Source organism: Eretmochelys imbricata, chromosome 15, assembly GCF_965152235.1.
Source record: "Eretmochelys imbricata isolate rEreImb1 chromosome 15, rEreImb1.hap1, whole genome shotgun sequence".
In the NCBI taxonomy this organism is placed as follows: Eukaryota; Metazoa; Chordata; order Testudines; family Cheloniidae; genus Eretmochelys; species Eretmochelys imbricata.
Window position 1 is genome coordinate 25,274,204 of NC_135586.1, and position 27,577 is coordinate 25,301,780.

The window sequence follows — 27,577 nt, forward strand, 5'->3', positions numbered from 1 at the left end:
CATCTAGGTCAAAGGCATAAAATTTGAGGTGTTACTGAACACACAGTAAGATTACATTTTAAAGGGATCAGTTTTGAATATTCCACATAATAGTCTAGGAGCTTACAGACCAGGCATTTTATAAAATGCACTAGAAATTTATGTTTATGATGAACTTAGAGCCCATTATACCTAATGGCAGCTCAACCAAAGACAGATTGTAGATGTGCTAGGAAAGCAGCAGCACTAGTTATGTGGATACTACCTGGATATGCATGGTAAAATCCAGATCTTGATGATGATACAGAAATGTGCTTGTCACTTTGGTGGGCAGATTAGACCTGAATCAGAAAGCACTAGTCAGCAACATAATTGCACAGAAGCTAGAAGATGGACAGCAGATAGTTGTACTGGTGCTTGGAAAGCCCATGAAGTTCTTCAGGCACCTATGTGGATACATCCAGTGAAGTGAGCTGTAGCTCACGAAAGCTTATGCTCAAATAAATTGGTTAGTCTCTAAGGTGCCACAAGTACTCCTTTTCTTTTTGCGAATACAGACTAACACGCCTGCTACTCTGAAACCTATGTGGATACTCTTTCACAAGCAGTCCAGGTGCTTTCACCTGTACCAGCTTGAAATAAGAAAAAGATTCCCTATCTCCTCTTCTGCTGGGTCAGATGTCTCAATTTTTAAAGTTGTTTTTATTTAGTTTTGCATGAATACTATAGGGTATTAGTGAAATGCAACTATTATCCTGCTGTTTTAAACATAAAAAAGCCTCCCTACAAAAATAAAATAAGCATTTTCCATCAAGCATCTACTCTTTGCTAAACATCCCATTTTAAACATTTTCTTTACATGCCCTCAAATACCCAACTCTAATCAAACTGTTTTGGACTTAATGCTAAAGCAACTAGTGCCCAACTAGCTTTCCCTGCAAAAATCAGGCCAAATAGTTTGTACTCATTTGACTGTATATTTAGTTCAAAAACTTTCCACAGGTTGATAAGAAAACTAATAAAATTCAAATACAAGTGTGGCTGCACGTTATTAGTAAAAGCTGTATATTTAGTATTGTCCAAAATTTCTTTTACCCCATAAACAGAGTAGGATATTCCAACTAAGGTGTATTTTTCTTTGCACTCATTTTTTCTAAAAATATTTTAAAAAGCAAAATCTCAAACATGAAAAGGTAGAGAATGTCCTAGTTAATGGTCAAAAGACAAAACCATTTTTTTAAGAATTTGTTTATTTATTGAACCTGGGTCATATTTAGATTCACAAGCAATTTTAAATGTACATCTTAGAATTCAATTTTGAAGTGTTTCACACAAAAATATTGGCACACAACAGTTGCATTAAGGTGTAACAGCCACCCTTTTTGAAGAACTGCTGCAAGTGTTTGCCCAAGGTTGAAAAAGTTTACTTGGAACATGAAAACCTGTAACAAATTTTAAATTAATTGTACAAAACGGTTGTGTGTTACTTGTAGACCTTCCCCCCCTCTTGAAAAGACCCCATCCCATTCCAAAAAAAAAAAAAGAAAAAGAAAAAGATTACAACTAATATACATCAGTCACAACATAATCCTGGATCAGCACCCACACCATAAACGAGTCTTTAAATTTTTTAAACCCAGCATCAGATACCAAGAAAATAAAGTAATTGTTTATACAAAAAATGAAATCCACATGTGCCTGAAATAAAGAAAAAACACACCAGTACTTAGCATTATGCTAATTAGGACCAGATAATGGCAGAAAATACCACTTAAAATAAGGGCTGCATAGCATTGCAATAAACCCCAAGAACCATTAACCCTTTGGCATCAGAAATCCAGATTTCCTGAACACTGGTGCATTCTGCAATAGTGCCAACAGTATGAGCTTCAGACCTGCAAGCACTATGAGGTTAATAACTACTGTTTGCCAAGACACTGCACACAACTGGCTTTGATAGTTATAAACCTGTGAAACTGAAGCCACATAATTGTCTGGTAATAAAAGGAAAGCATGTATTTTAATATCAATGTTTAATTAAAAAGAATGTAGGGAACAAATCAATGTAATTAAGATCATTACGGTGGATTTTTTTTGTGACCAAGTATGCATACTACAGTGGAAATGCCAGCTGTCTTCTATTCATTATCAGTCATATTAGAATGAAGTTCTGCTTCATTTGCCCTTCTGGGCAGTACATGAAAGTGAAGAGGGGATTATTTTCATTCCATAATGTCTACTGCAGGATTAAAGATGTGAAGAATGCAAATAGTCACTTTAGGACCTTTTACTGTTTCACTAAACAGAATTGCAATTAATTATGAAAACAGAAAAAAGTTAGAAAAAGACAGTAACGTTGCTTATTACTACGTTTGAATTATAGCATTTGCAGTCTGTTTAGACCTCGCTTAGCATAAAGACTAGGCAGATTTCAAGTGAAAAAATTATGCCAATTAAGTGACAAGATATTTTAACTCAGCTTTTGCTACAGAAGATATATAAAAACATTTCATTTTAACTAGGAACTTAAGCAAATAAGTTTTATAGTTCAGAAATTAGGGTTTAGAAACTAAATGATATTGTTTTGTGACCAAGATGTTTGGTAGATAGTAAAGTGAGTGTTTGGGATCATGAGGAAAAGTTCTTAAACAACTCTTCGGACTTCAAAAAATCTCTTCAGGTAGTAGATTTGTCCCAGTGTCATGGCAACTAGTACAAGTGCTTCAAAGAATGACCAGAGGACCACTCTGCTGTTTGTGTTGTCATTAACTGTTGGAGAAAAAACAGAAGTATATGATTACTAAAATATTTAAATAAGTATGGCGTAAGGTATTAAATAAGGTCTATATGGTTATGACGGCAAGCACTATACACATCTGTGCATTCATCCATACAACCCTTAGAATGCTGGCATACTCTGCAGTCACAGCCAAGTGGTCTAGGATGACTGTGTTACTCTCTAAAAGGTCAATAAAGCTGACAGACAGGACACATCACTCTAAAATTACAGCTACAAAAGGGTTATAAGGTCTAAAGGTCCAAGCAGAATTTGCCAGTTATATGTCCATTTTTCCAATCCAAGGGGCAATTTTCCTACTGGAATTATTTCAGACACCAGAAGCTCTTTCAATCTCATCAGTCATGAGTTGCAGCACCTTTCAATGCCCTATCCCATCTCCATGAGAATGCTTACTAACCCAGACTAAGTTTGATGGCCGCACCTGGTACCTTACTCCAGATTTACTCCCCTGCTTTTTTCCCCTTTAGTGCAACAATTGCATTTCCTAACTTCACAGTATCAAGTCTATCAATCCACTGTTCTACAGAGTCAGTACCATTTCCAATATTGATAAAACAAAAATACAGCCAACTACCACTAAAACTGGTTAGTTTACACATACTGCAAAGCATTTGTACTGTAAACATTTAAAGAGTTCACTGGCATGTCAAGAATGAGCTGTTACTCTCAGGTAAAATTCTAGAATAATGCTGGTAGTAACAGCAGCAAACTGTTTGAGTCATGTGACAACTAGTTTGCCACTGCGTTTAAAACACTCTCTCCTAGAGCCTAATGTTATACCATCATATCTTCTATATCCTTTAAAAAAAAAAAAACAGCATAATAGACACTGTTAGGAAGACAGAAACTGGATATGGATATCTAGTTCACAAAACGTTAGGTCAATTCTTTTGCAGTAATCATTATTGCTTGAAGAAAGCATGAAGACACATTCTTCCTGGATGTGAAATTATGAACACGGACCACAACTGCTAGAACCAGTGTAATGAAATGCAGCAATGGAAGAATTTAATAATTGGATTTTGTTTGATGGATGTCCCCTCAGGAATCTGCCTCATTTTCCCCAAGCCTTTGATTATGTTTCTCTTTATGAAAAACTATCAAGGTAATTTTGAATCCATGAGGATAAGGAGACATTGATGTTAATGTACATTTATAAATTCAGCCCTAAAGTAGTGGAAAATTATATGTATTGAATCTTTTTAAAAATTAAGTTCCTATACAGAAAGTTCTAACGTACAGTTATGTGTTTCACAGGAAAACAGATTTTCCCTTTATTTGTACTGTATTTATTCTATCTGCCAATTCTATTTAAGTAGTGGGGATTGCGTCTTAGACCCTGTTCACCTTCCTCACATGAGCAGCAATAGTTCCACTAATGTCCAAAGGCTTATCTCTGCATAAGGAAGACAAGGTGAATTAGGCTCAATTACAGCAAAGCAAGCCAGACTTATTTTATGAATGAAATAATGCATCCATCTACCACCAGAAAACGTATCACTAACCTTGAGACATTCATGAACATACCATTTACTAATTACAAATAGTTCCTGCTTTATCTTTCAAATTTTACACTGGCAAAGCAGATATACATTTTGCATAACAGAATTTTTTAGTTACACTAGGGACAACCAGGTTTAAAGAAAGAAATGAAGTGATATGACATTGAGATCCTATCATGCTAGCAGAACTTGAGAGTTTTAAAATTCTCAAATAACCAAATGTAGTTTCTAGATACTTTCCCTAAAGCTCAAAATATCCAACATTTAAGAAAAAAACAGCATGCAAGTCAAAGAAAGCCACATACTTGCTCTGTGTATTCTCTCACGAACTTCCATGTACTCCTGTTCATGCTTTACAGCTGTCATGGCCACTGCTAACTCATTAATCATCTCTTCTAGCTTGTTCTGATGAGCTGCAGAATAATTTTAAAAGATGTCAGAAAGGCTGTATTACTGACATATCAAAAACAGCTTCTCCTGAAAGTGGATGAATAGTTATATTTAATTCCATACTATGGTTAGTTTTGTAAAATGTAGTCTATACAGCTGAAAACTTTTCAACCTTGTCGGAAAAGACTGTTCGATAAGTAAATCTGATAGTGACAATGATGGGAACGATATTTCTAAGAATCTCAGAGTCAGGTTCACAGGTTTCTTCCTTTACAATTTTATTTTACATTTGGGTAGGCCTCCTTCTCCATGGTATCTAACTTGGAGGCCAGGGCAGGGCTGACCAATTTTATAGTCAACACAGATCAGTGACATTCAACATATATACACACACACTTTTCCAGAGAAGCAGGGTGCAAAATTTATCTGATCATATCAAATCAGTACAATATTGTGCTAATGCCTGTCCTGCTAGGATTACCTTCACTATACGTCCTTCAAACACATTCTCTTAAATAGTACAGAGCTTTAATGCTAATTTGCCAACAGCACAGCAACTGAGAATTTAGTTTAAACTTGTGATGTTGGCTAAACAAGATAAGTTTCTGAAGAGATGTGTTTGGCTACTCCTCTTGTGACCTTCCTTTGTAGTTGACATATGGGATAAAACAAGTTCTGAAGGAAGACACCTTTCCTTCCAAGTACTGGCATGACATGACAGTGGCCTGATAATGGAAGAGGAAAATAACACCAGATGATTATCATAGAACAATGGCTTGAGATGGCTCACCAGATGCTGGGAGCAAGACAGCTAGTATTTAGTTTGGATGTCAGATGACAGTAGGATACAGTTTACTGCCTTCAATGCTGAGAGCAATGTGCAACTCTGTAACATTTAGATTAATAAAGTGTACTTATCAGAATTCTCTAGCACCAAGAACTTCAAGTCACTCCCCGAAAGGTTGACCTCTGCTACTAACAGTTCAGATATCTTGCAGGAATTACCTACAAGTTCAGGACAATTCATGGGACATTTAAGGACAATACTTGGGAGCCACCATACTATTACCTTTGCTTGTAAATGGCAGATATTTTAGATGCAGCCTTAAATGCTACATGAAGGACCTTTTTCTTTCAGCAATAAGAGAAAGAACAAGGCTGTTCAAAAGCCACACTTTTTTTAGGAAGGAGGAAATAACTCATGAGTTATGAATTCTGTCACCAAAAAAACCCTTTATAGTTGCCTGAGCAATACTGACCTTACCTTACAGATATCAAGATACACCACCCATTCTCATGGCCAGCTGGCTACTGCAATATGGGTAGCTTATTAGTAAGAACAAAGATCACTACTGTATGGATTGTTTAAACATGCTGAAAAGATACTTGCTTACAGGCAAACATCTGCCTTAAGCTGAAGAAACTAGACTTGTGTCAGTATTCTGCATGATAGGTGTGCTATTCACAGACTTGAGAGAATCTTTTAACTATCTCTTATGAATAAGAACTCAGTTAGAAAATTGTTAAATATTTCAAGAAAACGTCAAGCACTCACTTCACACATGGGTTACATATCTGCTATAATAGAAGACAAAAGGTAATACTGTCTTCTTGCTAATTACTGTACTGTAGCATGATTTTCTAAATTTTATGATTCAGTCCGTTTCCCAAAACCTTAATTTAATTCTACAGTAAATGACATCTGTTGTAATTTTTCACTTACAGGTTATGCATTAGCTGTAAGATTATATTACAAGGAATATAATATGGTTCATTCCCCTCCAAAATGCTCTCAATTCCCCATGCCCACTTTAATACCAGAAAGCAAAACAACAACCATGAAATATCTAAAGTTACTAGGTGTTCAGTATTTTAAATTGAATTCTATTTAACAAAAACTCCTGATTATGTCTCCTGCTAGCCATAAATAACCCCCTGAAGACAAATCTTCATTAACAGTTTAAGGGCCTAATCCTGAGAGATGCTAAGCACCCAGACCTCACAATAGAAGCTGCAGGTGCCCAGCATCTATCAAGATCAGACCTTCATTTTGTGTAGTTTATTAAAAAGACATTCTCATGCTAACAAACAGATGTTAGAGAAGAGGAAAAGCACAAGTTAGATGTTAGTAAATAAACATATGCAAAAGACAAGATGCTAATGAGCTTTCAAAAAGCAGTACACATACCATCCCAGGTATCTCCACCACCTAGGGAAAAGTGTAAGAGATGAACAGAGTACAGGACAAAAAGCTGCAGATAAACCAGTAATTTACATGGCTAGGAGAAAATTACATATTAGCACACTTATCAAAGAATTCAATTAATGCATGTAGTAATCTACACAGCGCTGAGCACCTCAACTGGAAGTGTGAAACTTAGGAAAAGACTAAAGAATGAAAGCATTAGTTCCTGCAGGCAGCAGAACGATTCCCAGTCATTTTGCATTATGCTGTATAGTAGTGTCTAAAAATATTTAGACCCAATTGTAGCTGCTCAAGAAAATGACAAACTAAAGCGACTACATGAGATAAGAATTCTGAGATTTCTTGTACAGTACTTCGGAAGGATGTGTGCAGAGAAAAGCTTCTAAGTTTAGTGTTTCAAGGTCACAAATCAGAACCATTTTCCTTCCAGAAGTTCTTCTCACCTTCTGTCTCCATGTCTTGCCCTTTTGGAGCTTCTCCAATATCAATAGTGAACATCACTATCTTAGGAGTCATGGTGGACATTCTGTTGCTAAAGCAAAACTTGTAAGTTCCATCCATATGAGCAGCAAATGTGTATTTTCCACTGGACTCTCGGTCTCCTTTATAAATCCCTTTATTATCAGGCCCTGTAATCTGGGGGCAAAAAAGAAAATTTCACTACTCTGTGTGTGTGTCTTGAAATCATGCATTTAGAAAAAGCAAATTTAAACTAAACTCATGATATTCTATCTGGACACAGCACTCCTACAATTGATATGCAATACCAACAGAATCTATATAATCTCTTACGTCCCACAACCAAAAAGCAGTATGACATTTTTCTATCTGCATTAGAACCTTTCAGAAAACACCTCTGTAAGGTGATGCAAATGGCTTTTTAACTGCCAAGACTTGCATTATCTTTCAACGGTCAAGATGAACATTATCTTATGTTTACTTTTGGATGCTAAACACAGAACCCTAACCTCCATTTCTGTCAGGAAAGTAAATGAGAAACTAACTTACTTGTTTTGACAAATCACTATTGTTTTTAAGTATACGATTCTGTGCTGCTGTAGGTGCCATTTTTTACGATATAACTGAACAAGTGTACTGACAACTTGTGGTCATTAAGATGTTAAGGCTCTTGTTTGCCAAAAGTAGAGTGTTGAAACTTGCGTCTTGGCCTTGTTTCATTACATTCTGCTGCCCTAGATATCGTGAGTTTAAACTGCATTTAATACTTTTCCTCAATACCTCTCCTACCTATTGTATAATGTCACTGCATAACTGCAAAAAGCACCAAGAAGAGGTATTGCTAGATCTAGTCATTCCACTCACAAAATCACTCTCAGTATTGTCCTTCTTTATTATATCTCACATCCTCTTGAGAAAGTGCTCAAGATAAGCCTAATATTTGCCATGTTCTACTTCAAAGCTGACTGCATCTGTGGTTGGTGAAAAGATTCCACTTGTAGACTGAAGTGTCTTTGGGATTCTTTGAGATGAAGTGTGTACATTATTCTCCTACCGACCTGGACTTCTTTGGGGGGAGGGCAAGGGGGGGGAAGGTGTTAAAAAAATTAACAGCCCACGATTCATAACATGTCAGTCAAATCCAACTAAGTTAAGTCCAAATTCATGCATCAAAACTAGGAAACTGCTGTGGGCCCCCCAAACTAATCAGCACTATTCTGTAAGAAACATCCCCTACCACATCCCCTGCTTATTTTGAAAGCTTTCAAAAGAGGATGTGGGATAGAGAAAGGAAGGAAGGTTTTAAGAGGGTGGTTTTGAAAGTGCAGTTACTAGACATAGTAGTGCCTTTTCCAGGTGCTTTCTGCAGTTACATTGACAATAGAGAGCAGTTGGCCTTGGGCAACTTGATCTGCAGATGTAATTTAGCCTCTTCTGGGGGAATTTGGACATCTCAAGTTACCAGCAGCAGAGACCATGACCTAGCGTGAGTGTGATAGTGCTTCTGCCAAGTAGAAATTTGGCAGGTAAGCCTGGCATATAAAGAAATGCAAGTGACCAAAGAGAGAGCTATATGAACATTCCAGCCAATTGTGATTAATACATATCTGTCTTCGGATTTATCTCCACCAGGGCAACTCCCATCATCACTCTCCCTACCTTCATAGCTCTGAGCTCTCCCCATTACTAGCCATTAGGCTACTAACTGCTCAGGGTGCAAACTCTCTTCCATTCCCCCCCCCAAGGCTGTCAGTAGCTTCACATCCTTGCTCTCACGCGCCTACCCCCACCCAATGGTTACACTCAGAATCCCCTCATACCACAATAGGGCACATCCATACACTGCCCTGGCCCTTAAAGGATCCTGCTTTTACCCTTGATAAGATAGAGCCTGATACAGCTCTGCTCCCTGATGCCAAAAAGCTTCACTTTGCCTCATCAAGGCATTAGTTTATCATCCTCTCTTCAGCACGGGCAGATGGGAAGCTAGGCTGGGCTCTGCTCAAGACATTCCATGCGCCCTGGAGTAAGCCAATACCAGAAGCTGAACCCTCATCCCACCTGAACAGCTGCGCCGCCCCCCCACCCCCAGCCATGGCTAGCCCCCCTTACACTTTAGAAACCAACAGCCCCACAAGCTCAAGGCAATGGCCAAAAACGCCGCCCCTGGCCGCCAGCCATGATGAGAGCCCATCGCTCTCACCTACAGCACGGATCACCCCCTCCATGGCATGGCCTGCCTCGGCCTACCCTCCCCCCCCACTCCCCCCGCCAAGGTCAGTCCACAGCCCCAGCTCTCCCTGCAGATCCGCTCCCCACGTCCCGCTCTCGTTCCCTCCCTCCTCACGGGGCCGAGACCCCCGGTTCCCCCCCTCTCTTTACCCGCCCCCGGCCTGCCCGCCCTCCCCCGCCTCACCTCCACGTCGATGTCCAGGAAGCCCCCCTCGGCCACCTCGAAGATGAGCCCCATCTTGGTGCCAGACGGGACCCGCTCCAGGAAACACTCCTCCGCGTGCGCGTCGATGCTCACGAAGTAGCCGGCAGCCGGGGCTGAGAGCGCGGCCAGCAGCGCCAGCACCGCCCTCACCGGCGACATGGCGGAGCCAAGGGGGACCGAGCGGCGCGGCAGAGGGGGGACTCTTCCTGCTCACAGCCCGCCCCTTCCGGGGCACGGGGCCGCCGCTCATAGGCCAGGACAGACCCACTGCCACGTACAGGCTGCGCTACGGTGGCCACCGAGGGACACGCCACGGTGGGCAGTGCCAATCCGTGAGGTGCAGAGTTTGGGGGGAGGCAAGAGGAATCCGCGCTGCGCAGGGGGCGGTACGGTACCCGACAGGGCCAATCCGCGCCGCGTGGGGAACGGCCGGGGGCCGGAAGGGGACAATCCGCGCAGCGGGATTAGATAGGGCCCGTCAGAGGCCTATGAGGAGCGAGTCCGGATCAGGGATCTGTGAGACCCGGATGGGGATGTCAGCGCACAAAGGGGCCCCGCCGGACGGGGCAGGAGCCTCCCGGGGGGGAACCACTGAGGCCAGTGGGGAGGGGCCGGGCCGGGAGGGGGCCGTTAAGACACAGAGGGGAGTTCAGGTAGCCAGAGCCCACCATGGAGCAGGTTGCAGCAGCTGCAGGTTCCTGTCACGGGTTACCCCGAGCTGGGCTCGTTACGGGCACAGTGGTGAGGTTCCCCGGGTTGGGATCGCTGCGGTGAAGAATTGCCAAGGCTTCCAGCAAAGCCAGGCATAACAAGGGCTCCGCTCTCTCTGACCTGGTTCTTCCACTGCACCCGTCCTCTGGAAATGCCCGATAGGGTCCCCCAGCCTGTGACCTGTGCTGACAAACACTCCCATTGGAAGGTGGACCTAGCATTTGTCCAGTCAAGTAAATATTTCCCCTTACCTGTCAATATTATTTCTTTTATTGGACCAACTTGTGTTGGTGAAAGAGACACGTTTTCGAGCTACACAGGGGTACAGGACCCGAAGAAGAGCTCTGTGTCACCTGAAAGCTTGTCTCTTTCACACAGCTGTCGGGTCACTAAAAGCTATTCCCTCACCCACCTTGTCTCTCAAGTATCTCAGCCCCAACGTGGCTACAACGCTGCAAAAAATATTTGTTCTGTGTTGTCTGGTTTGTGCTTAAGACAATCCTTTACAGCCACTTTTCCTGCCATGATCAGGAAGCAGAAACTGCAGGGTCTGAATTTGACAAAAGTGAGCTCTAAAGCTGAATAACGTATACTAATTAATGATACTACTCACCAAAACTGAGACAATGTTTACTTACTTTACTAGGATTTATGTTGATAAAAAGCACTTTGAGATTCTTAAGTGAAAGGTGCTACATAAATACAAAGTATTATAAGGCCACTAGAAATAGGACTAGTTGAGCAAGAAAATTAAGCAATGGGGAACTGTAGAGAGAATAGAAATGTAAAATTAGATATCTCAGGCACTGCATTAAAATGTGATGGATATACATATGATATTGCATCACATATGTATGTTTCTAGTCAGAGGGTAGGTGCTTTCCATTTGTTAATAGGGACGTCTTTTGTGTACACTTTTCAACGTTAATATGGGAGGAAAATAATCAACACTGCCAGTCACAGAAACAAAGAGTCATGTTTGATTTAATTTTTGTTGTTGTTGCACCAAACCAACAGAAGAGTTTTTAAAGCTAGAGTAAAGGTTGGGCCATCTACCCAAATGTTCATAAGCCGAGACTTGCCAAAGAACCATTGTGATTAACCATCATCTGAGGTAAGATGTGTGTGTCAACATCACATGTATTATTTCGGCTAAAACTCATAAGCCTCGTTTCACTTGCATTTTGTAACCAGTTAATAAGAATATTTGCTGCATGTAGTTAAAGTTCTGCTACAGCTCACTTGCAACTAATGACAAGTAAGACTCATGCTACATCTCTTTCTTGACTGTTCCTTATTCACCAAAGTAGTTCATATGAAGTCAGCTGAGCTAGCTTTATTAGTCAGAGTTTCAGGCTCAGGCTACAAGTACCTACAGAATAACAAAAAAAAAAACGCTGAATGAATTGAGGAGCTTCCAGCTCCCTGCAACATGTTGATAAGGTAAATTTAAATGGAATATAAAAGTGAGATTAAAACATATTCATGCAGGACTCCTTTAAGTAGTAACTTTTAAAATAGATTCATGCAGAACTCTTTTAAGTATAAGTTGGCTGGGAAGTAAAACCATCCAATTTACCATGGTTTATGTTGCGACAGATAGCTCGGGAACAAACCCAAACACTGTAAACTAACATCAATCTCCTTAAATCTGTTCAGCAAAACAGTATGATACCACATCACAAATGGTTTGGACTAGCCAACAGAATGGTTGGACAAAGTATGGCCTTGATCCTGCAAAGAGAACTGTATAGACCCCTGTGCGTGTGCAGAATCCCATTGACTTCAATGTTGTCTTTGCAGAATCAGGACCTATGGACAAAGAGAGAGACAGCATTTAACATAAGCAATAACATCATCATTAATTATGATGATTGAAATGAAGTAAGGGCACAGTGAGCTCAAAACCTTCATTTATTAACAAAGGAACATTATAACTGTCTAAATTACTGTCTTGATCATGAATTAGGATTTTCGGCATTTTAGGAGAACTTGTTGAAATACATATTGGGCACTAAGACTAGATGAGGCTTTGCCAAACCCACTTTTGAACAATGCTGTAACAAAATGATTTCTAATTTAAGAGAGAGCTAAGCAATACGGGTAAATTCCCATATTAAATTTGCATAGTGAATCTTGACTCTAGTAATCTGTTCTCCCTAAATTAAGGGAACTTCAAGCACATAGAGAGAGCAGATAATTTCACACAAAATGAACATCAGAGTGCGGGGCAACTTATTAATAGCTCCTGATTGTTTGAAGACAGAAGCAAAGTATCTCAGGAGTGGAGCAATTTCAGTCTCTGAAAGGAGGTGACTTTATATCCTCACATAATTCAGTTTTACTTGTCTGTATGATACTTATACGGTTGTACCTTCCATCCAAGGATCTCAAAGTGCTTTACAAACATTGATTAAACCCCACAACACACCTATACATTAGGCATGAAAGATATTATTATCCCCATGTTACAGAAGGGGAAACTGAGATACAAAGTAGTTTCATGACGTCTAAAATCACATAGCAAATCAGCATCAGAGCTGGGATTAGAGCTAAAGTAGTGTCCCTTAGATGATAGCTTTGGAATTATACTTTGTTGTTGTTGGCATCAATAAAATGTTTGTTTGCGTGGGATGATTTGTTTGTTTTGTCTTGTTTTCAGAGGTGACCAGGTTTGTTTCAATCACAGACAGATGATTTTCTTGGATCTACTGCAAGTTGCAGGACTCAACGCAGGAAAAATTCCCACAGAGGTCATTAAGAGTTTGAGGTATATTAGTGCAGCAGGATCAGGCCATAATTCTTAAATCACTGCTGTATCATAGAAGTAAGATATGGAAACTGCCTATTCAATCATTGAGTTCATTTCTTTTGAGGGCAAGATCATAGAATCATAGAATATCAGGGTTGGAAGGGACCTCAGGCGGTCATCTAGTCCAACCCCCTGCTCAAAGCAGGACCAATCCCCAACTAAATCATCCCAGCCAGGGCTTTGTCAAGCCTGACCTTAAAAACTTCTAAGGAAGGAAATTCCACCACCTCCCTAGGTAACGCATTCCAGTGTTTCACCACCCTCCTAGTGAAAAAGTTTTTCCTAATATCCAACCTAAACCTCCCCCACTGCAACTTGAGACCATTACTCCTCGTTCTGTCATCAGCTGCCACTGAGAACAGTCTAGATCCATCCTCTTTGGAACCCCCTTTCAGGTAGTTGAAAGCAGCTATCAAATCTCCCCTCATTCTTCTCTTCCGCAGACTAAACAATCCCAGTTCCCTCAGCCTCTCCTCATAAGTCATGTGTTCCAGTCCCCTAATCATTTTTGTTGCCCTCCACTGGACATTTTCCAATTTTTCCACATCCTTCTTGTAGTGTGGGGCACAAAACTGGAAACAGTACTCCAGATGAGGCCTCACCAATGTTGAATAGAGGGGAACGATCACATCCCTCGATCTGCTGGCAATGCCCCTACTTATACATCCCAAAATGCCATTGGCCTTCTTGGCAACAATGGCACATTGTTGACTCATATCCAGCTTCTCGTCTACTCTAACCCCTAGGTCCTTTTCTGCAGAACTGCTGCCTAGCCATTCAGTCCCTAGTCTGTAGCAATGCATGGGATTCTTCCATCCTAAGTGCAGGACTCTTGTCCTTGTTGAACCTCATCAGATTTCTTTTGGCCCAAGCCTCTAATTTGTCTAGGGCCCTCTGTATCCTATCCGTACCCTCCAGTGTATCTACCTCTCCTCCAAGTTTAGTGTCATCTGCAGACTTGCTGAGGGTGCAATCCACAACATCCTCCAGATCATTTATGAAGATATTGAACAAAACTGGCCCAAGGACTGACCCTTGGAGCACTCCACTTGATACCGGCTGCCAACTAGACGTGGAGCCATTGATCACTACCCGTTGAGCCCGACAATCTAGCCAGCTTTCTATTCACCTTATAGTCCATTCATCCAGCCCATACTTCTTTAACTTGCTTGCAAGAATACTGTGGGAGACCGTGTCAAAAGCTTTGCTAAAGTCAAGGAATAACACATCCACTGCTTTCCCCTCATCCACAGAGCCAGTTATCTTGTCATGGAAGGCAATTAGATTAGTCAGCATGACTTGCCCTTGGTGAATTCATGCTGATTGTTCCTGATCACTTTCCTCTCCTCTAAGTGCTTCAGAATTGATTCCTTGAGGACCTGTTCCATGATTTTTCCAGGGACTGAGGTGAGGCTGACTGGCCTGTAGTTCCCAGGATTCTCCTTCTTCCCTTTTTTAAAGATGGGCACTAAATTAGCCTTTTTCCAGTTGTCCGGGACCTCCCCCAATCACCATGAGTTTTCAAAGATAATGGCCAATGGCTCTACAATCACATCCGCCAGCTCCTTTAGCACTCTTGGATGCAGCGCATCTGGCCCCATGGACTTGTGCTCGTCTAGCTTTTCTAAATAGTCCCGAACCACTTCTTTCTTCAGATTATGCCCTACAGTTCTTTATCTTATCTAATTATGTGTTTCAAGTACCTACAAGGTTAGCCTTGTCAAAGTTGAAAAGATTATTTTAATAATATTTCTTACCCTGAATAAATTCTGAAATGCATTTAATTGCATTTCTGACCCAACCATGACCAGTGGCCTTTATTTAGAATGTTGGAGACATACGGTTTTGGGGAACACTTTCAGAAGTGGATTAAAATAATCTACCAAAATCCTATAACATGTATTTGGGGAAAGATCACAAAAGCTGAGCCAATACCATTATAAAGTGGAACAAGACACGGGTGTGCTTTACCACCCTTATTATTTGATTTAATTATTGAACCATTAGAAGAAAAGATCAGGGACACTGCAGAAATGCAGGGAATAAGTGTATTGGGAATAGAAAACAAAGTTTCATTATATACGAATGACCTTATGCTTTTTTTACAAGTCATAAATGAAAGTAGGCCAGTATTACATGAAATAGTTAAGGAATTGGGATACAGATTAAACTACTCTACATCAGCAATACTAAACCTTGGCTTCATATGATCCCAATAAATGATATATACCCATGGAAAGCAGTGGGTAATGACATTATATATTTAGGCATTAATGTATCACTAAAGTGGGGGAGCTGTTTAAATTAAATACTGAGCCATTAATGACAATTATTTACAATGACCTAGAAAGTTGGGTATTATTACCAAAGACTTTGATAGGTAGATTTCATGTACTTAAAATTCATATCCTGCCCAGGTCTTGTATCCTTTTTCCATTATTCCCTTTACATCTCTGAAAAAAATCTTCAAGAAATTAAACAAACTTATTCAGAGATTCTTATGGTCAAATCAGAATCCAAGTATCAAAATGGAATGGCTGGAATGTCCAGTTGAAATGGGAGGCCTGGCATTATGAAACTTCAAGAGATACTATAAGGAAGCACAAATTAGACAGGTACTGGAATGGCTCTCTAATACTGAGAGTACATCATGGATACAGATGCAACAGACACTGACAAACCCAATCTCATTATATAGTTATGTGCTCAGCTGGATCATATCCTATTATTCTGGCACCCAGAAATACCACTTGTTACTTAAAAGTGCACTTACTAATTGGCATACATGAGGCATAAAACCAAACAAAAAGAGCAGATCTCGGTAATATCAACATTAAAAAAAAAAGTTTGCTTTCAAACCCCAGCTGAATGATGTTGGGGCAAATATTACTATGATAAATGGAAGGATTTATTTAGGTATGGACAACCCTTCAAACAAACAGATGTAGCTGATATATTAAAAAAATAAAAGTATGCACAATATGAGTTTACACAGATTGCTTATCTTTTATTTATTAAAAATACTTTCAGAGAAGAAAGGAACAGACAAAACTATCTGTATTTTACAATTGTATATGTGGTCTTCAAATTTCAGCGATCAAGATTACATCTAGAATGTATAATCTCATGACTATGTTTTTAAAGAACAAATCACATAAAGCTATTGTCATGGAGTGCAGACTAAATCTGAAACAACAGTAAAATAACAGAATGAGATAATGCAGATGATAATTATTGTCTCTAATACTAACCAAGTAGTGCAAATTCAGTACTTTTTAGTTTACACAATGTATATTTCTCCATCTCTATATAATAAAATACATAGTATTGCCCCAGATATTTGTATGAAATGCAAAACAACCAGACCCTCTTTCACATATGATATGCAGCTGTTGGATAGTAAAAAATAAAATTAGAAAACCATCTTGAAAGAAATAAAAAAAAACAGAGATAGAACTTGAACAGGACTTAAAGACATGTATATTGGGAGTTGGACCATTAAAATGATTCAAACAAGGAATAAAGAAGTTACTCCTATTCTTGCTCTTTATAGCAAAAAAAAAAAATCTTAAATTTGTGGACACGGGCAACGATTGCTACTTTAGATGACTGGAAAAACTATTAACAGAATATCTTATCAAGGAAGGTTTAAATTATGTGAGAACAGTCCCAGACAAATTCTCAAAAAAACCCAGATAAAAGAAGTAGTGTGCCTTGCACAGGAAAACAACAGAAATAATTAAGTCATTGATATGCTTTGAGAGAGAGACACTCCCGTATTTTGAGGATAGTCAAGAAGAATATACGCAGAGGATAATAACTGAATTACATCTCCTCCCCCTTCCTCCATTAGCTTTCCTTTGTATCTTCTTGAGACTTGCCCCCCACAAAAACATTCAGCTCCCCCCCCCCAAAAAAAAGTAATAGGAATGATTACACATATACATATGAACCATGCTAAGGTTGTGTTTAAGTAGGTTTGGGGCGACGGGAAGAAAATATTAATGGTATAACATGATATGGTAAATATACAATGTTGCTTAAAATGTTAATTTTGTATTGAGATATGGGTCTATCTGTGTCAAGACAATGTAATCGTAATTTCTTATTGTTAATTACTCAAAATATCAGCAAATAAAATCTTTTCCCAAAACAAAACAACTGTTAGCCGTGCTTGTCTTACTAAAACTGTGATACTGGCAGTATGGGACATTTTGATTAAACATTCAGGTTGCTTATTTTGATTAAGTCCCAAACCACAATGTATGGATGATGCTTCATAATAGACAAAATAAATGGAGCCAAACATTTAGAGATCTTTCACGTATTAGCAGAATAACAGGGGAGATGTTTTCAATCATATTTTACATGCTTTTATAGTAAGAGCTGAAATAGCTTTTCTAATTAAAAGCAGGGTACTTAAGATGAAGACTCCAAAATGAATTGAAACTGATAGTTCATTTGAATTAGTCGAGAGTAAGAAACCAAAACAGTTAATCCACACATTTTGTAAGTCACAAAATAACATTTTCTTCCCACTTTTCAGTAAAGGTTTAATAGCAGAGGCATCCCTGTAGTAAGATCTCATATCACTAAGAATTTGTAACAAAAAATACTACACTATCTTTACAAGTATGCTTCTGAGTAGGGTTGCCGGGCATCCGGTTTTCGACCAGAATGCCCAGTCGAAAAGGGACCCTGGCTGCTCCGGTCAGCAGCGGGAGGCCCCTGTCTGCCCTAGCTCTGTGCGGCTCCTAAAAGGAGCCGCCAGGTCCTTGTGACCCCTAGGCACATGGGCAGCCAGGGAGGCTCCACGCGCTGCCCCTGCTCCTAGTGTTGGCTCTGCAGCTCCCATTGGTCAGGAACTGCGACCAATGGGAGCTGCAGGGGCAGCATCTGCGGGCGCAAGGGCAGTGCACGGAGCCTCTCTGGCCACCCATGAGCCTAGGGACTGCAGGTACTTGGCAGCCGCTTCTTGGGAGCTGCGGTACATGCCACCAGGGCCCTGCATCCTGAACCCCCTCCCATACCCCAACCTCCTGTCCCAGTCTGAAGTCCCCTCCTGCACCCAAACTCCCTTCCAGACTCCCCCCAGCAGCTTCCCTGAGCCCCCTCTTGCACCTCAAACCCCTTATCCCCAACCCCATCCCAGAGCCCACACCCCCAGCCAGAGTCCTCACCCCCCACGCACCCCAACCCCCTGCCCCAGCCCGGTGAAAGTGAGTGAGGGTGAAGGAGAGCAAGTGGTGGAGGGAGGGGTGATGGAGCAAGCAGGGGTGGGACCTCAAAGGGGCAGGGCAGGGGTGTTTGGTTTTGTGCCTTTCAAAGTTGGCAGTCCTACTTATGAGGTATCAAATAATTAAAATGAAGTCACATGATGCATTTTGTGATGAGATAAGCCTTGCTTTTTTTAGTTTGTTTGCTAATGGTCTGATCCTGCCAACTCTTATGCACCTGCAGGATTAGGACCTAAGGGTCCAATCCTGCAGTATGCTAGACACCTTCAACTTCCAGTGAAAGGGAACACCCAGCTCTTCAAAGGATCAGGCCCCTTTCCCCTAAGGGCCTGATCAAAAGTCCATTGAAGTCAATGAAAAAACCCCATTTGGCTTCAATGGACTTTGGCCAGGCTCTAATTTACACTGTCTCTTCCAATCTTTAGGGTGAATTAGTGATGTTCTACTGTACTTCCCTTTACAGCTATCTCCCTACAGCTGTATCTAGTCTTGGTTTTTGCTATCCTATCCAATTTATTATTCTTTTTTTTCCCATCCACATTCGTATGTAAGGCTGAGCAATTTTTCCTGATTGAGTCTGTGGTCACGTGGATTCTTTTTTCATCTTTATTTAACCCAGACAAGATATTCAGTTCACAGCACATTTGTTCCTCTAAGGTACCCTGGTGTGGCCTTTCATGTATTCTCATTATACTCCCATAGCTTTTCATGCCCCCTTAGACCATGTTTTCCATGAAGTGATGACTTTGCTGTTATTCACTCTCATCCCTTCTACACTGGAACATTTTTGCCACTAAAAAGTTAGTTAACAAAAAGTATGAAAGTCAATTTTTACTGGATAACCTGGATGCTTTGTGACTAATGCTAAGCAGGGAAGTAGAGCGTTCAACCCAAATAGAACCACACAATTAAATGAACATGAATGCCTCCTGTTCTTGGCCAATATGGGGAAGTTAGTAATTTTACTACTTATGATGGAATGTTAATGTGATCCTGACAGCTGAAGTGAACCAGTTTCACTGCATACTCAGCCCAATGTTGCAAAGCTTCTGTGCATTCAAAGCTCCCACGCATGTCAATGGACATTTTGTGTGTATGAAAGAAATGCAGGATCAGGTCCAAAATCACAGTATATAAGATATTATAGTAAGTCACGTCTTTATTAATTTATTTATTGTAACTTTTCCCCTTATTCCAATCCCATTGTTTGTTGCTGTCATTCATTGTCTAAAATTAGGGCCCTGATCTTGCAGTGCATGGATTGGATTGCAGGATAAGGGTCTAAACTAATCACTTCAGGGCAGATAATGTGATTTTTTTTATTTATCTGCAAAGTATCTAATACATTTTTGTGTTCCATATAAATAATAAATTATATACATTTATGAGCATAAGCAAAAAAACCCACTATTAAATTTCAATTAATTCATATACATAGTTTACTATATAAAAAAACTATTTACATTAAATAAAAATTCTATTTCCAGAGCAAAGTCCAATTCTACAGACAGTTACTACCAATGTCAATGAGACTTCTTAGAACATTATGCCTGGTAGTGTTTGCAGGATCAGGCCCAAAGATAAAAACAATGAACAATTAAGCCAGCAAAATCAATTTACTCCAATAAATAATAAATTTGAATAAATTCAAATCCTGCAACTGGATCAGTGCTCGGTGGACCCTGTACACCTGAGTAGACACACTGACTTTCATGTTTACAGGATGGGACTCAGATGTTTTCTATCCTAGGTAATGCCACTAACGACAAAGTGACTTCTAATGATGGTAGTAACTAGTTTGTAGGATCAGGTCCTGTGTTCCCACTGCAAAAGACTTTTAAAGTTCATGTTTAAAAATTTTCTATTCACTTAAGAAAGAATTCTCAAAATTTTTGCTGCCTCCTTTTTAAGGTGCTTTGAGATCCACTTATGAGAAAAAATATGAGCTAGATATTAATAAAATATTAAATCTTTTTAATCCAACACAGATTTAAAAATCTCTGTGTTATTTTTGTATCCTAAGTAACATGCTATCACACCATAATTTTATACTACGTAATTATTTGTTACATCAGCATAATAAAACTGTATTACGTATTTTGATGTAGCTATTTTCTTTGTTTGGTGTATAGCAAACAATTGTGGCAAAAGACAAATCTTGTCACTCCGATGAAATCATACCTGCTCTTGAGGAGAGGGGGAAATTAAATCAAGAATATGTAAATCTGTCCAATATTTATCCAGGAGAAATAATAGCGCAGAGATATCAAGCTAACAGTTTTAAGTGAACTTTTACTATTGACATCACATTTCTCCAGCTTCTTCCCCCCCCCGGGATCAATACTTACACTTTACACAGACGTGCTGTCTGATGCACCACACTGATTTTCAGTGCGGCTGCCGTGTTTTGAGAGGCTGGTGTGGAGAAGTGTAAACCCAAGATCGACCAGCAGGAAGACACTGGTGTGCCTCAGACACGCAGGAAGTATTTCCTAGTGCGGGGAACAAGGGGAGGGGGGAAAGCAGTCTGGTGCATCACGTGCTCCCCAAATCTCGCATCCCCAACTCCTGCTATCCCAACTCGGAAGGCAGCAGGCATGCGTGGTGTCCTCCTCCTCGCACGGTGACAGGCTCGCGTTATTGGCACCGAGCGGGGCGGAGAGGAGGAGGCTGGCAGGGGGGTGGGATTGGCGGGGGCGCTCTCTGGCTCCAGCTGTTCCGACCCACATGCCAGGCCAGCGCCCAGCCCGCAGCAGCCCCGCTTAACGGGCGAGGCAGCGGGCAGAAGTTGGCAAGTCGCTGCTGGGGAAGGGCCGGCGGCTCCAGCGCTGGGGGGGCGGCGGCGGCGGCCTATGAGGGACTCCCGGGCGCCGCAGGGACGGGCGAGCCATGGACGGGGGTGGGGGTGTCTCCTCCTCGGCCCTGGAGAAGAACGTGGCGGAGCTGACGGTCATGGACGTGTACGACATCGCCTCGCTGGTGGGGCAGGAGTTCGAGCGGGTCATTGACCAGCACGGCTGCGAGGCCATCGCCCGCCTCATGCCCAAGGTGGTGCGGGTGCTGGAGATCCTGGAGGTGCTGGTGAGCCGCAATCACATCCACCCCGAAATGGAGGAGCTGCGGCTGGAGCTGGATCGGCTCCGGCTGGAGAGGATGGACCGGATCGAGAAGGAGAAGAAGCACCAGAAGGTGGGGGATTTTTTTTTGGGGGGGGGGGGGCGGGGGGCTCTTGTGCATTCACAGCGGAAAGGGGGGGCTCTTGTGCATTCACAACGGAAGGGGGGGGCGCAATGCTAAACTTGTCCCGCCCGCTTTGCCTTGGGGGAGAAGTGCTCGGACTTCTCTGCAAACTCCTGGAGGGACCCACCGCCCGGCTCTGGGGCGGGGCTGCCGCCCCCTAAGTCCTGCCCCGGGCTGCCGCCCGAGGCTGGGACTTTCCCCCCCCCCGCCCCCCAGGCCTTTGCAGACTTTCTGCGCTCGGCGGATTCGAACACAAAGAGCGAGGGGAGCCGCCGGGCCGGGGGCGGGTCCGGGGCGCCGCAGGCCCCCGCCCGGGGAGCCAGAGGACATGGGGATGGAGGTGGGAACGGGCCCGGCTCTGAGTGCTAGGGAGCGGGGGTGTGCCAGGTACAAACCGCTTCACGTAGGGACTTTTCCCCGGGGAGATCCGCCGCCCGTGTCCCCTTGCCTCCTGCTTAGCCCGCCTCGCCCTGCAGGCAGCGGCCCTCCCGGGAGCCGAGCAGAATCCCCGGCCAGAGAAGGCGGCTCGTGCCGCAGCGCTCCGTGGGAACTCTGAGGACAATGCCCTGGGGCGGGTAAACAGCCTGCTCCTTAGCCCGACGGGGAAAGACCAAGAGGTAGAAAGCCGGAGCCGAGCAGAACTTCAGCGGGTCTGGCTCCCAGACTCCTGCTCAGTCCACTAGGGCGGCTCTGGGGCTGGCCATCTGTCCGTCCAGGACAGGGGGTGCTCTGGGACTGTGGGGCCTATTTCCGTTCCCTCTGTGCGGTGTCCAGTGACTCCTTAGGGTCTGGCTACCCTGTAATTAGACACCTGCAGCTGGCCCGTGCCCGCTGACTGGAGCTCATGGGGCTTGGGCTAAGGAGCTGTTTAATTGCGGGTAGAAAGTCCAGCTCGAGCTTGGAGCCTCCCACCTTGCAGGGTTCTAGAGCCCAGGCTGCAGCCGGAGCTGGAACCTCTGCACTGCAATTAAGCAGCCCCTTAGCCTGAGCCTTGCGAGTCCGAGTCAGCTGGCACGAGCCAGCTACGGGTTTTTAATTGCAGTGTAGACATACCCTTAAGACACCTTTGAGGAGCAGTGGGCACTGCCTGGGGTCCTCTGTTCACTGTCCTCTTCTGGTCCCCTGATTTTCAACCTTTGACCTCACTTCCATCCCTGTTTTTTCCTTCACTGTCCCACACACTCACTCACTTGTAGCCTGCACTTAGTGGTTCCTCAGGCTTAGCTGAGGGCGTGGGCCTTTAATATTGGGTGGGCCTAGGCCCACCTCTCCCAGATCTGAAAATGGTGTGGCCTCTCTGAGGAGCAATGCAATATTTGGACTAAGCTGCTACCAATAAAGTGCTCCCACTCCTGCTCACCTGGATGCCAGAGACAGACATCCTTTCTCAAACCCTGTTACCCTAATGTGGCAGCAGGTCAGCATGAGCTGCTTTGATTATTGTACTAGAAGTGATCGGGTTTATTTAGAAAACTATCCAAATGACTGTGATTTGGATAAAAATTGCTTCTTTTAGCAAACTCACTCCTGTGTAATCACTCGTGTCTTTTTGTATTGCTAGTTGCTGACACAGATACAAAATAAAGATATTTATAGAATTTCTCAAAGCTAACCCCACAAACTCAACACATATAGTTAAATACAAAACTTCCCCAAACCCTGCAAAGATATCAGGTAGAAATTTAGCTAAATATATTAAAAAGCCCAGTGCTGGGCTAGAGACTTCTCAACTAACATTTTACAGATAGGAATTGTGTGCAATAGTGCCTTTAGAAGTGAAGGAGAAAAAAAGTACTGGTAAATCCCTAGAGAGTGATCTCATCTCTTTTGATCCACATAACAGACACAATACGGGCATGAGCAGATTCTCTTCCCACTCCTCTTTCCTTGCCCCCCACCTGATCTAGAGAACTATCTCTGAATGAGCAGGTAACTCATTCTCCAGCCCTCTTCAATCCTTGGTCCCTCTGCTAGAATGGGACTGTATCCCTTGACACCTAACTCTCATGGCATTTTTGTGACCAGAGCACCTGTCTGGTAAAAACTACTATGATTTGAGACCCACCAGCTTATTTTACAGGGGCCATCAAAGATTGAGGTGGTAAAAATCACTTTTTCACTATTAAAAGAGAATGCTACCTATAAAAGAGAATGCTATAATGGGTAGCAGCACCAGAAACTTTAATATTAGTTGATATTCAGTGTGAACACTTCTAAAAGTCAGTGCATGTTTTTAAAAAAGAAAAGTTTACCTATATATGTGATCATCACATGTCATTCTAGGGGCTACACAGTGTGTGGGATCTCTGCATGCTTTGTGTCTGGCAAAAAGTTTAAGCACAGATGTAAGTTTTTCCCATAGACATAAATATTTCAGGGTAGAGAGAATGGTAATACACATTAATATCTGTAACATGGGGATCAGTTTGTCATTCCCCTGTGCTTCTCCAACAGTTCAGCCCCCAACAGAGATCATTCCATCTCTGTCTGTTCTGTGAAGCACCAAGCACATTCTTGGAAACTATAAAGTAACAACTACATGAGGCTGAATTTTGGACTAAAATGACTGTGTAATTGGGCCTGAAAATGGATGGCAGTGTGGTTTCATAGACACATAGGACTAGGAGGGACCACCTCGGCCATCAGATCCAATCCCATGCTGTCTCTGGCATCCCCATCATAAAATCCATCATAAGTCTATTAAGTTTCTCCTTAAAACGATTCAGGTTGTTTGTCCCTACAACTTCCAGTGGAAGGCTCTTTTAGAACCTCATTCTTCTTATGCTTAGAAACATTTTTCTAATTTCCAGCCTAAATTTATTCATGGCTAGTTTATACCCAGGTGTTCTTATGCCAACATAGTCTTCTAATTTTGTAATAAAGAGTTTTTATTTAGATCTATCATTAGGGGATGGAAGGATCTGATTTTTATTGATAAACATTGGTTTCACGGCACACATGCAAACGGACAAAAAATATTTCCATCAATAATAATCAAAACTTATAGACAAGCAAAGGAAGGAAAATGCTTGTTGAGAACTTCTTAGAGTTTGATTTAAGGATATTTACTTTATATATTTTGACATGTGTTGTTGACAATTTGTATTTTAACAGTTATAAAACTAACTTTTTGAATCTCAAAGTCTACTGTTATTAAATAATTATTGTCTGAACTCTCCCTTATCTGACTCCCCCCCATAACTTCCCACAACTTTGAAAATTTAAAACTGAAGCATTTTTCCTGATTTTTTTTAAAACCCATAGTTTGCACAACTGTGAACATCTAAATTTATAAAAATTTAAAATAATTGCTTAAAAATTGATATTAACCATCAAAATTATTTAAAAAATTAATTCTGCCAAGCCTATCTATCATGGTTTATTTTCAGCAAAGTTAACTCTAGCTCTGTGTTAGAACTGTGCTTTGATTTTGAAGTTTCACGTAGTTACAACTCGCTCCGGTAGAATTACATGTGGAAAAATGAGCAAGTAGCTCAGCCTAGGATTCCATGTTCTGAGCATGGCTTTCTTGTTAATCACAGCACATACATTAAAGTGGAGCATAGATTGCCCACAGGGAGAAATGCTGATATTTGGGATGCAGCTTTCAAAATAAAGATATAAATATGGTCTCCACTATTCCAGGAGGCCTTTATACTTAGTATCCTGATTTGACCTGTCCTGGAATTGGTAACAGCTGCACTTGACACAAAGTGGCCTGAATAAAGGTAGTTACTATTTTGAATAGTTTTGCTGTTCTCTGTGTAGTTGACACTGCAAAATGTGATTACAGTATATTAGAATAAGAAAAAGCAAGCATAAGCTAATGGTTAAAACAAGCCTGGGTAACAGGAGCTCTGGGTTCCAACATGAAAAAACTCCTCTATGTTCTACAGTATCATACATAGCACCATCACGAATCTAAACTGTACTGTTATGGAACATTGTGCTCTTTAAAAAATAAAAAAATAGCATGTCCATCTCTGCCACTGACTGACCTCACAAGTATTGTGAGCTGTGTGTTTATACTACACTTTAAGGCTGCTGCCTAGAAATCAGGGGACCTGGGCTCAATTCGTGCCTCTTTTATGGACTTCTGATGTGACCTTGAGAAAGGCAGCTGAGCCATACAGAGATTACGTGGCTGTCTGTGAAAGGGGAGTAATAATTGAGGTCCTCGGCTAGAAGTTCAGAGTATTATCATAAAAGGATAGCTTTAGAGGAGAATTGCTAGTGTATTCTCCAAATAGTTTTGGGCAAAGGCTATTGATTTTATATATTACAGCATTAATGTTCTGTCATGATCCGGCTTTACTTTAGGAATTAGAACTGGTGGAGGATGTATGGAGAGGGGAAGCACAGGATCTTCTTACCCAAATTGCTCAGCTTCAGGAAGAGAACAAACAACTGATGACAAACCTGTCACACAAAGACATCAATTTCACAGAAGAGGAATTTCAGAAACATGAAGGCAAGTTTAACATTTGAAATTCAGTGATGGTATCTTTGGGTTGTTTTTTTTTTAAAAGTCATTCCTGATCAAAGTGTCTTGATTGTACATTTCAGCTTGTTCCTGTAGATTGTTGCAGGTCTGTTTTATCAGGATACAAAAGCTGTGAATAAATTCTGGAAACAAAATAAAGATTGGAACAGAGTTATTCACTTGTTTGGATGAGAAACAATTTTAAAAAGCAAAACCTAGTTTTCTTTTGGTTTAACATGAGATTTTTTGAGGATAGCAACTTGTTAAAAATTTCCTTTAATGAGTTTTTTTAATACAGATAGATCTAACCACTTAATAATTGTATATGTAGGATAGTGCGGAAATATACAAATCAGCATTCACACTTGGGCATTTAGTTCAGCGTAATTGATCGTAAAGCAATTATTCAGGCTCCCTTCTGCTGAATTGTCAGAATACTAATTAATCCACAACAGGCAGTGTTCAGGGGTGGGGGAATTCATATTTTAAAAAATCACCATGTGGTCTCAGATGTCTTGCCAGAACTTCAGAAACCATCTCAATAAATTGCACAAAGAGGGGGAAGTGGTTACAGGAAGGAATTAAACACTAATTCAGGCCTCATAATGAGTTTTATTTTGGGAGAGAGGCTAAATTTATAATCAGGACAGTGCGTAAGCACCAAGGAGAGAGAGCCAGTAACTTTAAGCACTTGCTTCATCTCAGTTCTCAAGTTCGAAGGCTAGCTGGGAGGTTTTGTCTCACATAGTATTAAATGGGCAGAAATCTGATTAGCTGATCATAGTCCTGAACCACAATCCAATACTGCAATTGGTTCTGTGTGGACAGATGCTAGTGCCCATCTGCAGCCATGCTGACTTCACTGGGTCTCTGCACAGACAGAGATATCCACTTGCAGGATCACAGCCTATTAGTACAACTGCTCAAATCAAAGATCAGAGTAAACATTCAGCTCATTTAAAAAATTTTTAAAAGTAACAGCACTTCATCTAGAGACCTTAAAGAAGCCGGGCACTTACTAGTGACTAATGGCACTTAACCCTTTGCCTCCGCAATGCACCTGCTTCACCAGGGCTGAATTCAAAGCTTAGACTTGAGTACCCTTGTACTTGATCTGCAGAGAGCGTTAATGTCATATTACAAAGGAGGATCTCTTACCCTCTCAAGATCACTATTTCTTTAGAATATTTCTTTAGCTCTTCCAATTTAACAGGCTGTATTTGAGCTAGTTTTCACAATTTCCTTAGAATTTAATGGAATATTGATTCCATGAAAAGTGTCAGAATACGAAATAAATAAAGAGGAGTCAGACTATAAAAAA

General features: G+C 41.4%; 2 protein-coding genes across 4 annotated transcripts in view; one reads left to right on the forward strand and one right to left on the reverse strand.

Moving 5' to 3' along the window:
• Window positions 1-1,211: 1,211 nt before the first annotated feature.
• Window positions 1,212-10,000, reverse strand: TMED2 (transmembrane p24 trafficking protein 2). Of its 2 annotated transcripts, XM_077835101.1 has the most exons (5): window positions 9,753-10,000; window positions 7,321-7,513; window positions 6,860-6,880; window positions 4,587-4,694; window positions 1,212-2,748 (listed from the first exon to the last, which is right to left on the reverse strand). In XM_077835101.1, exons 1-5 carry the CDS (start codon window positions 9,930-9,932, stop codon window positions 2,624-2,626), a joined length of 627 nt encoding a protein of 208 aa, XP_077691227.1. In that variant the 5' UTR covers window positions 9,933-10,000; the 3' UTR covers window positions 1,212-2,623. The 2 variants fall into 2 exon arrangements, with proteins under 2 accessions (XP_077691227.1, XP_077691228.1); XM_077835102.1 differs by lacking the exon at window positions 6,860-6,880 and having other exon boundaries at window positions 9,753-9,996.
• An 11,076-nt stretch (window positions 10,001-21,076) lies between these two features.
• The window catches only part of RILPL1 (Rab interacting lysosomal protein like 1), a 40,210-nt gene continuing 33,709 nt past the window's right edge, over window positions 21,077-27,577 (forward strand). The window contains exons 1-2 of one of the 2 annotated variants that reach the window (XM_077835455.1): window positions 21,077-21,722; window positions 26,094-26,244. In XM_077835455.1, the coding sequence (XP_077691581.1) occupies window positions 21,423-21,722; window positions 26,094-26,244 (451 nt within the window). In that variant the 5' untranslated portion in view covers window positions 21,077-21,422. The remainder of the gene's footprint in view (window positions 21,723-26,093; window positions 26,245-27,577) is intronic. The other variant, XM_077835453.1, reaches the window with a different exon arrangement.

Bases quoted from the DNA above. Each gene is read 5' to 3' on its own strand.
- TMED2 (XM_077835101.1), bottom strand. From the start codon at position 9,932: ATGTCGCCGGTGAGGGCGGTGCTGGCGCTGCTGGCCGCGCTCTCAGCC. The intron at 6,881-7,320 runs GTGAGAAGAACT...ACTTTTCCCTAG, and splicing joins GCAAGACATGGAGACAGAAG to GTGGTGGAGATACCTGGGAT. The intron at 2,749-4,586 runs GTATGTGGCTTT...TTTCTCCAACAG, and splicing joins TGAGAGAATACACAGAGCAA to TTAATGACAACACAAACAGC.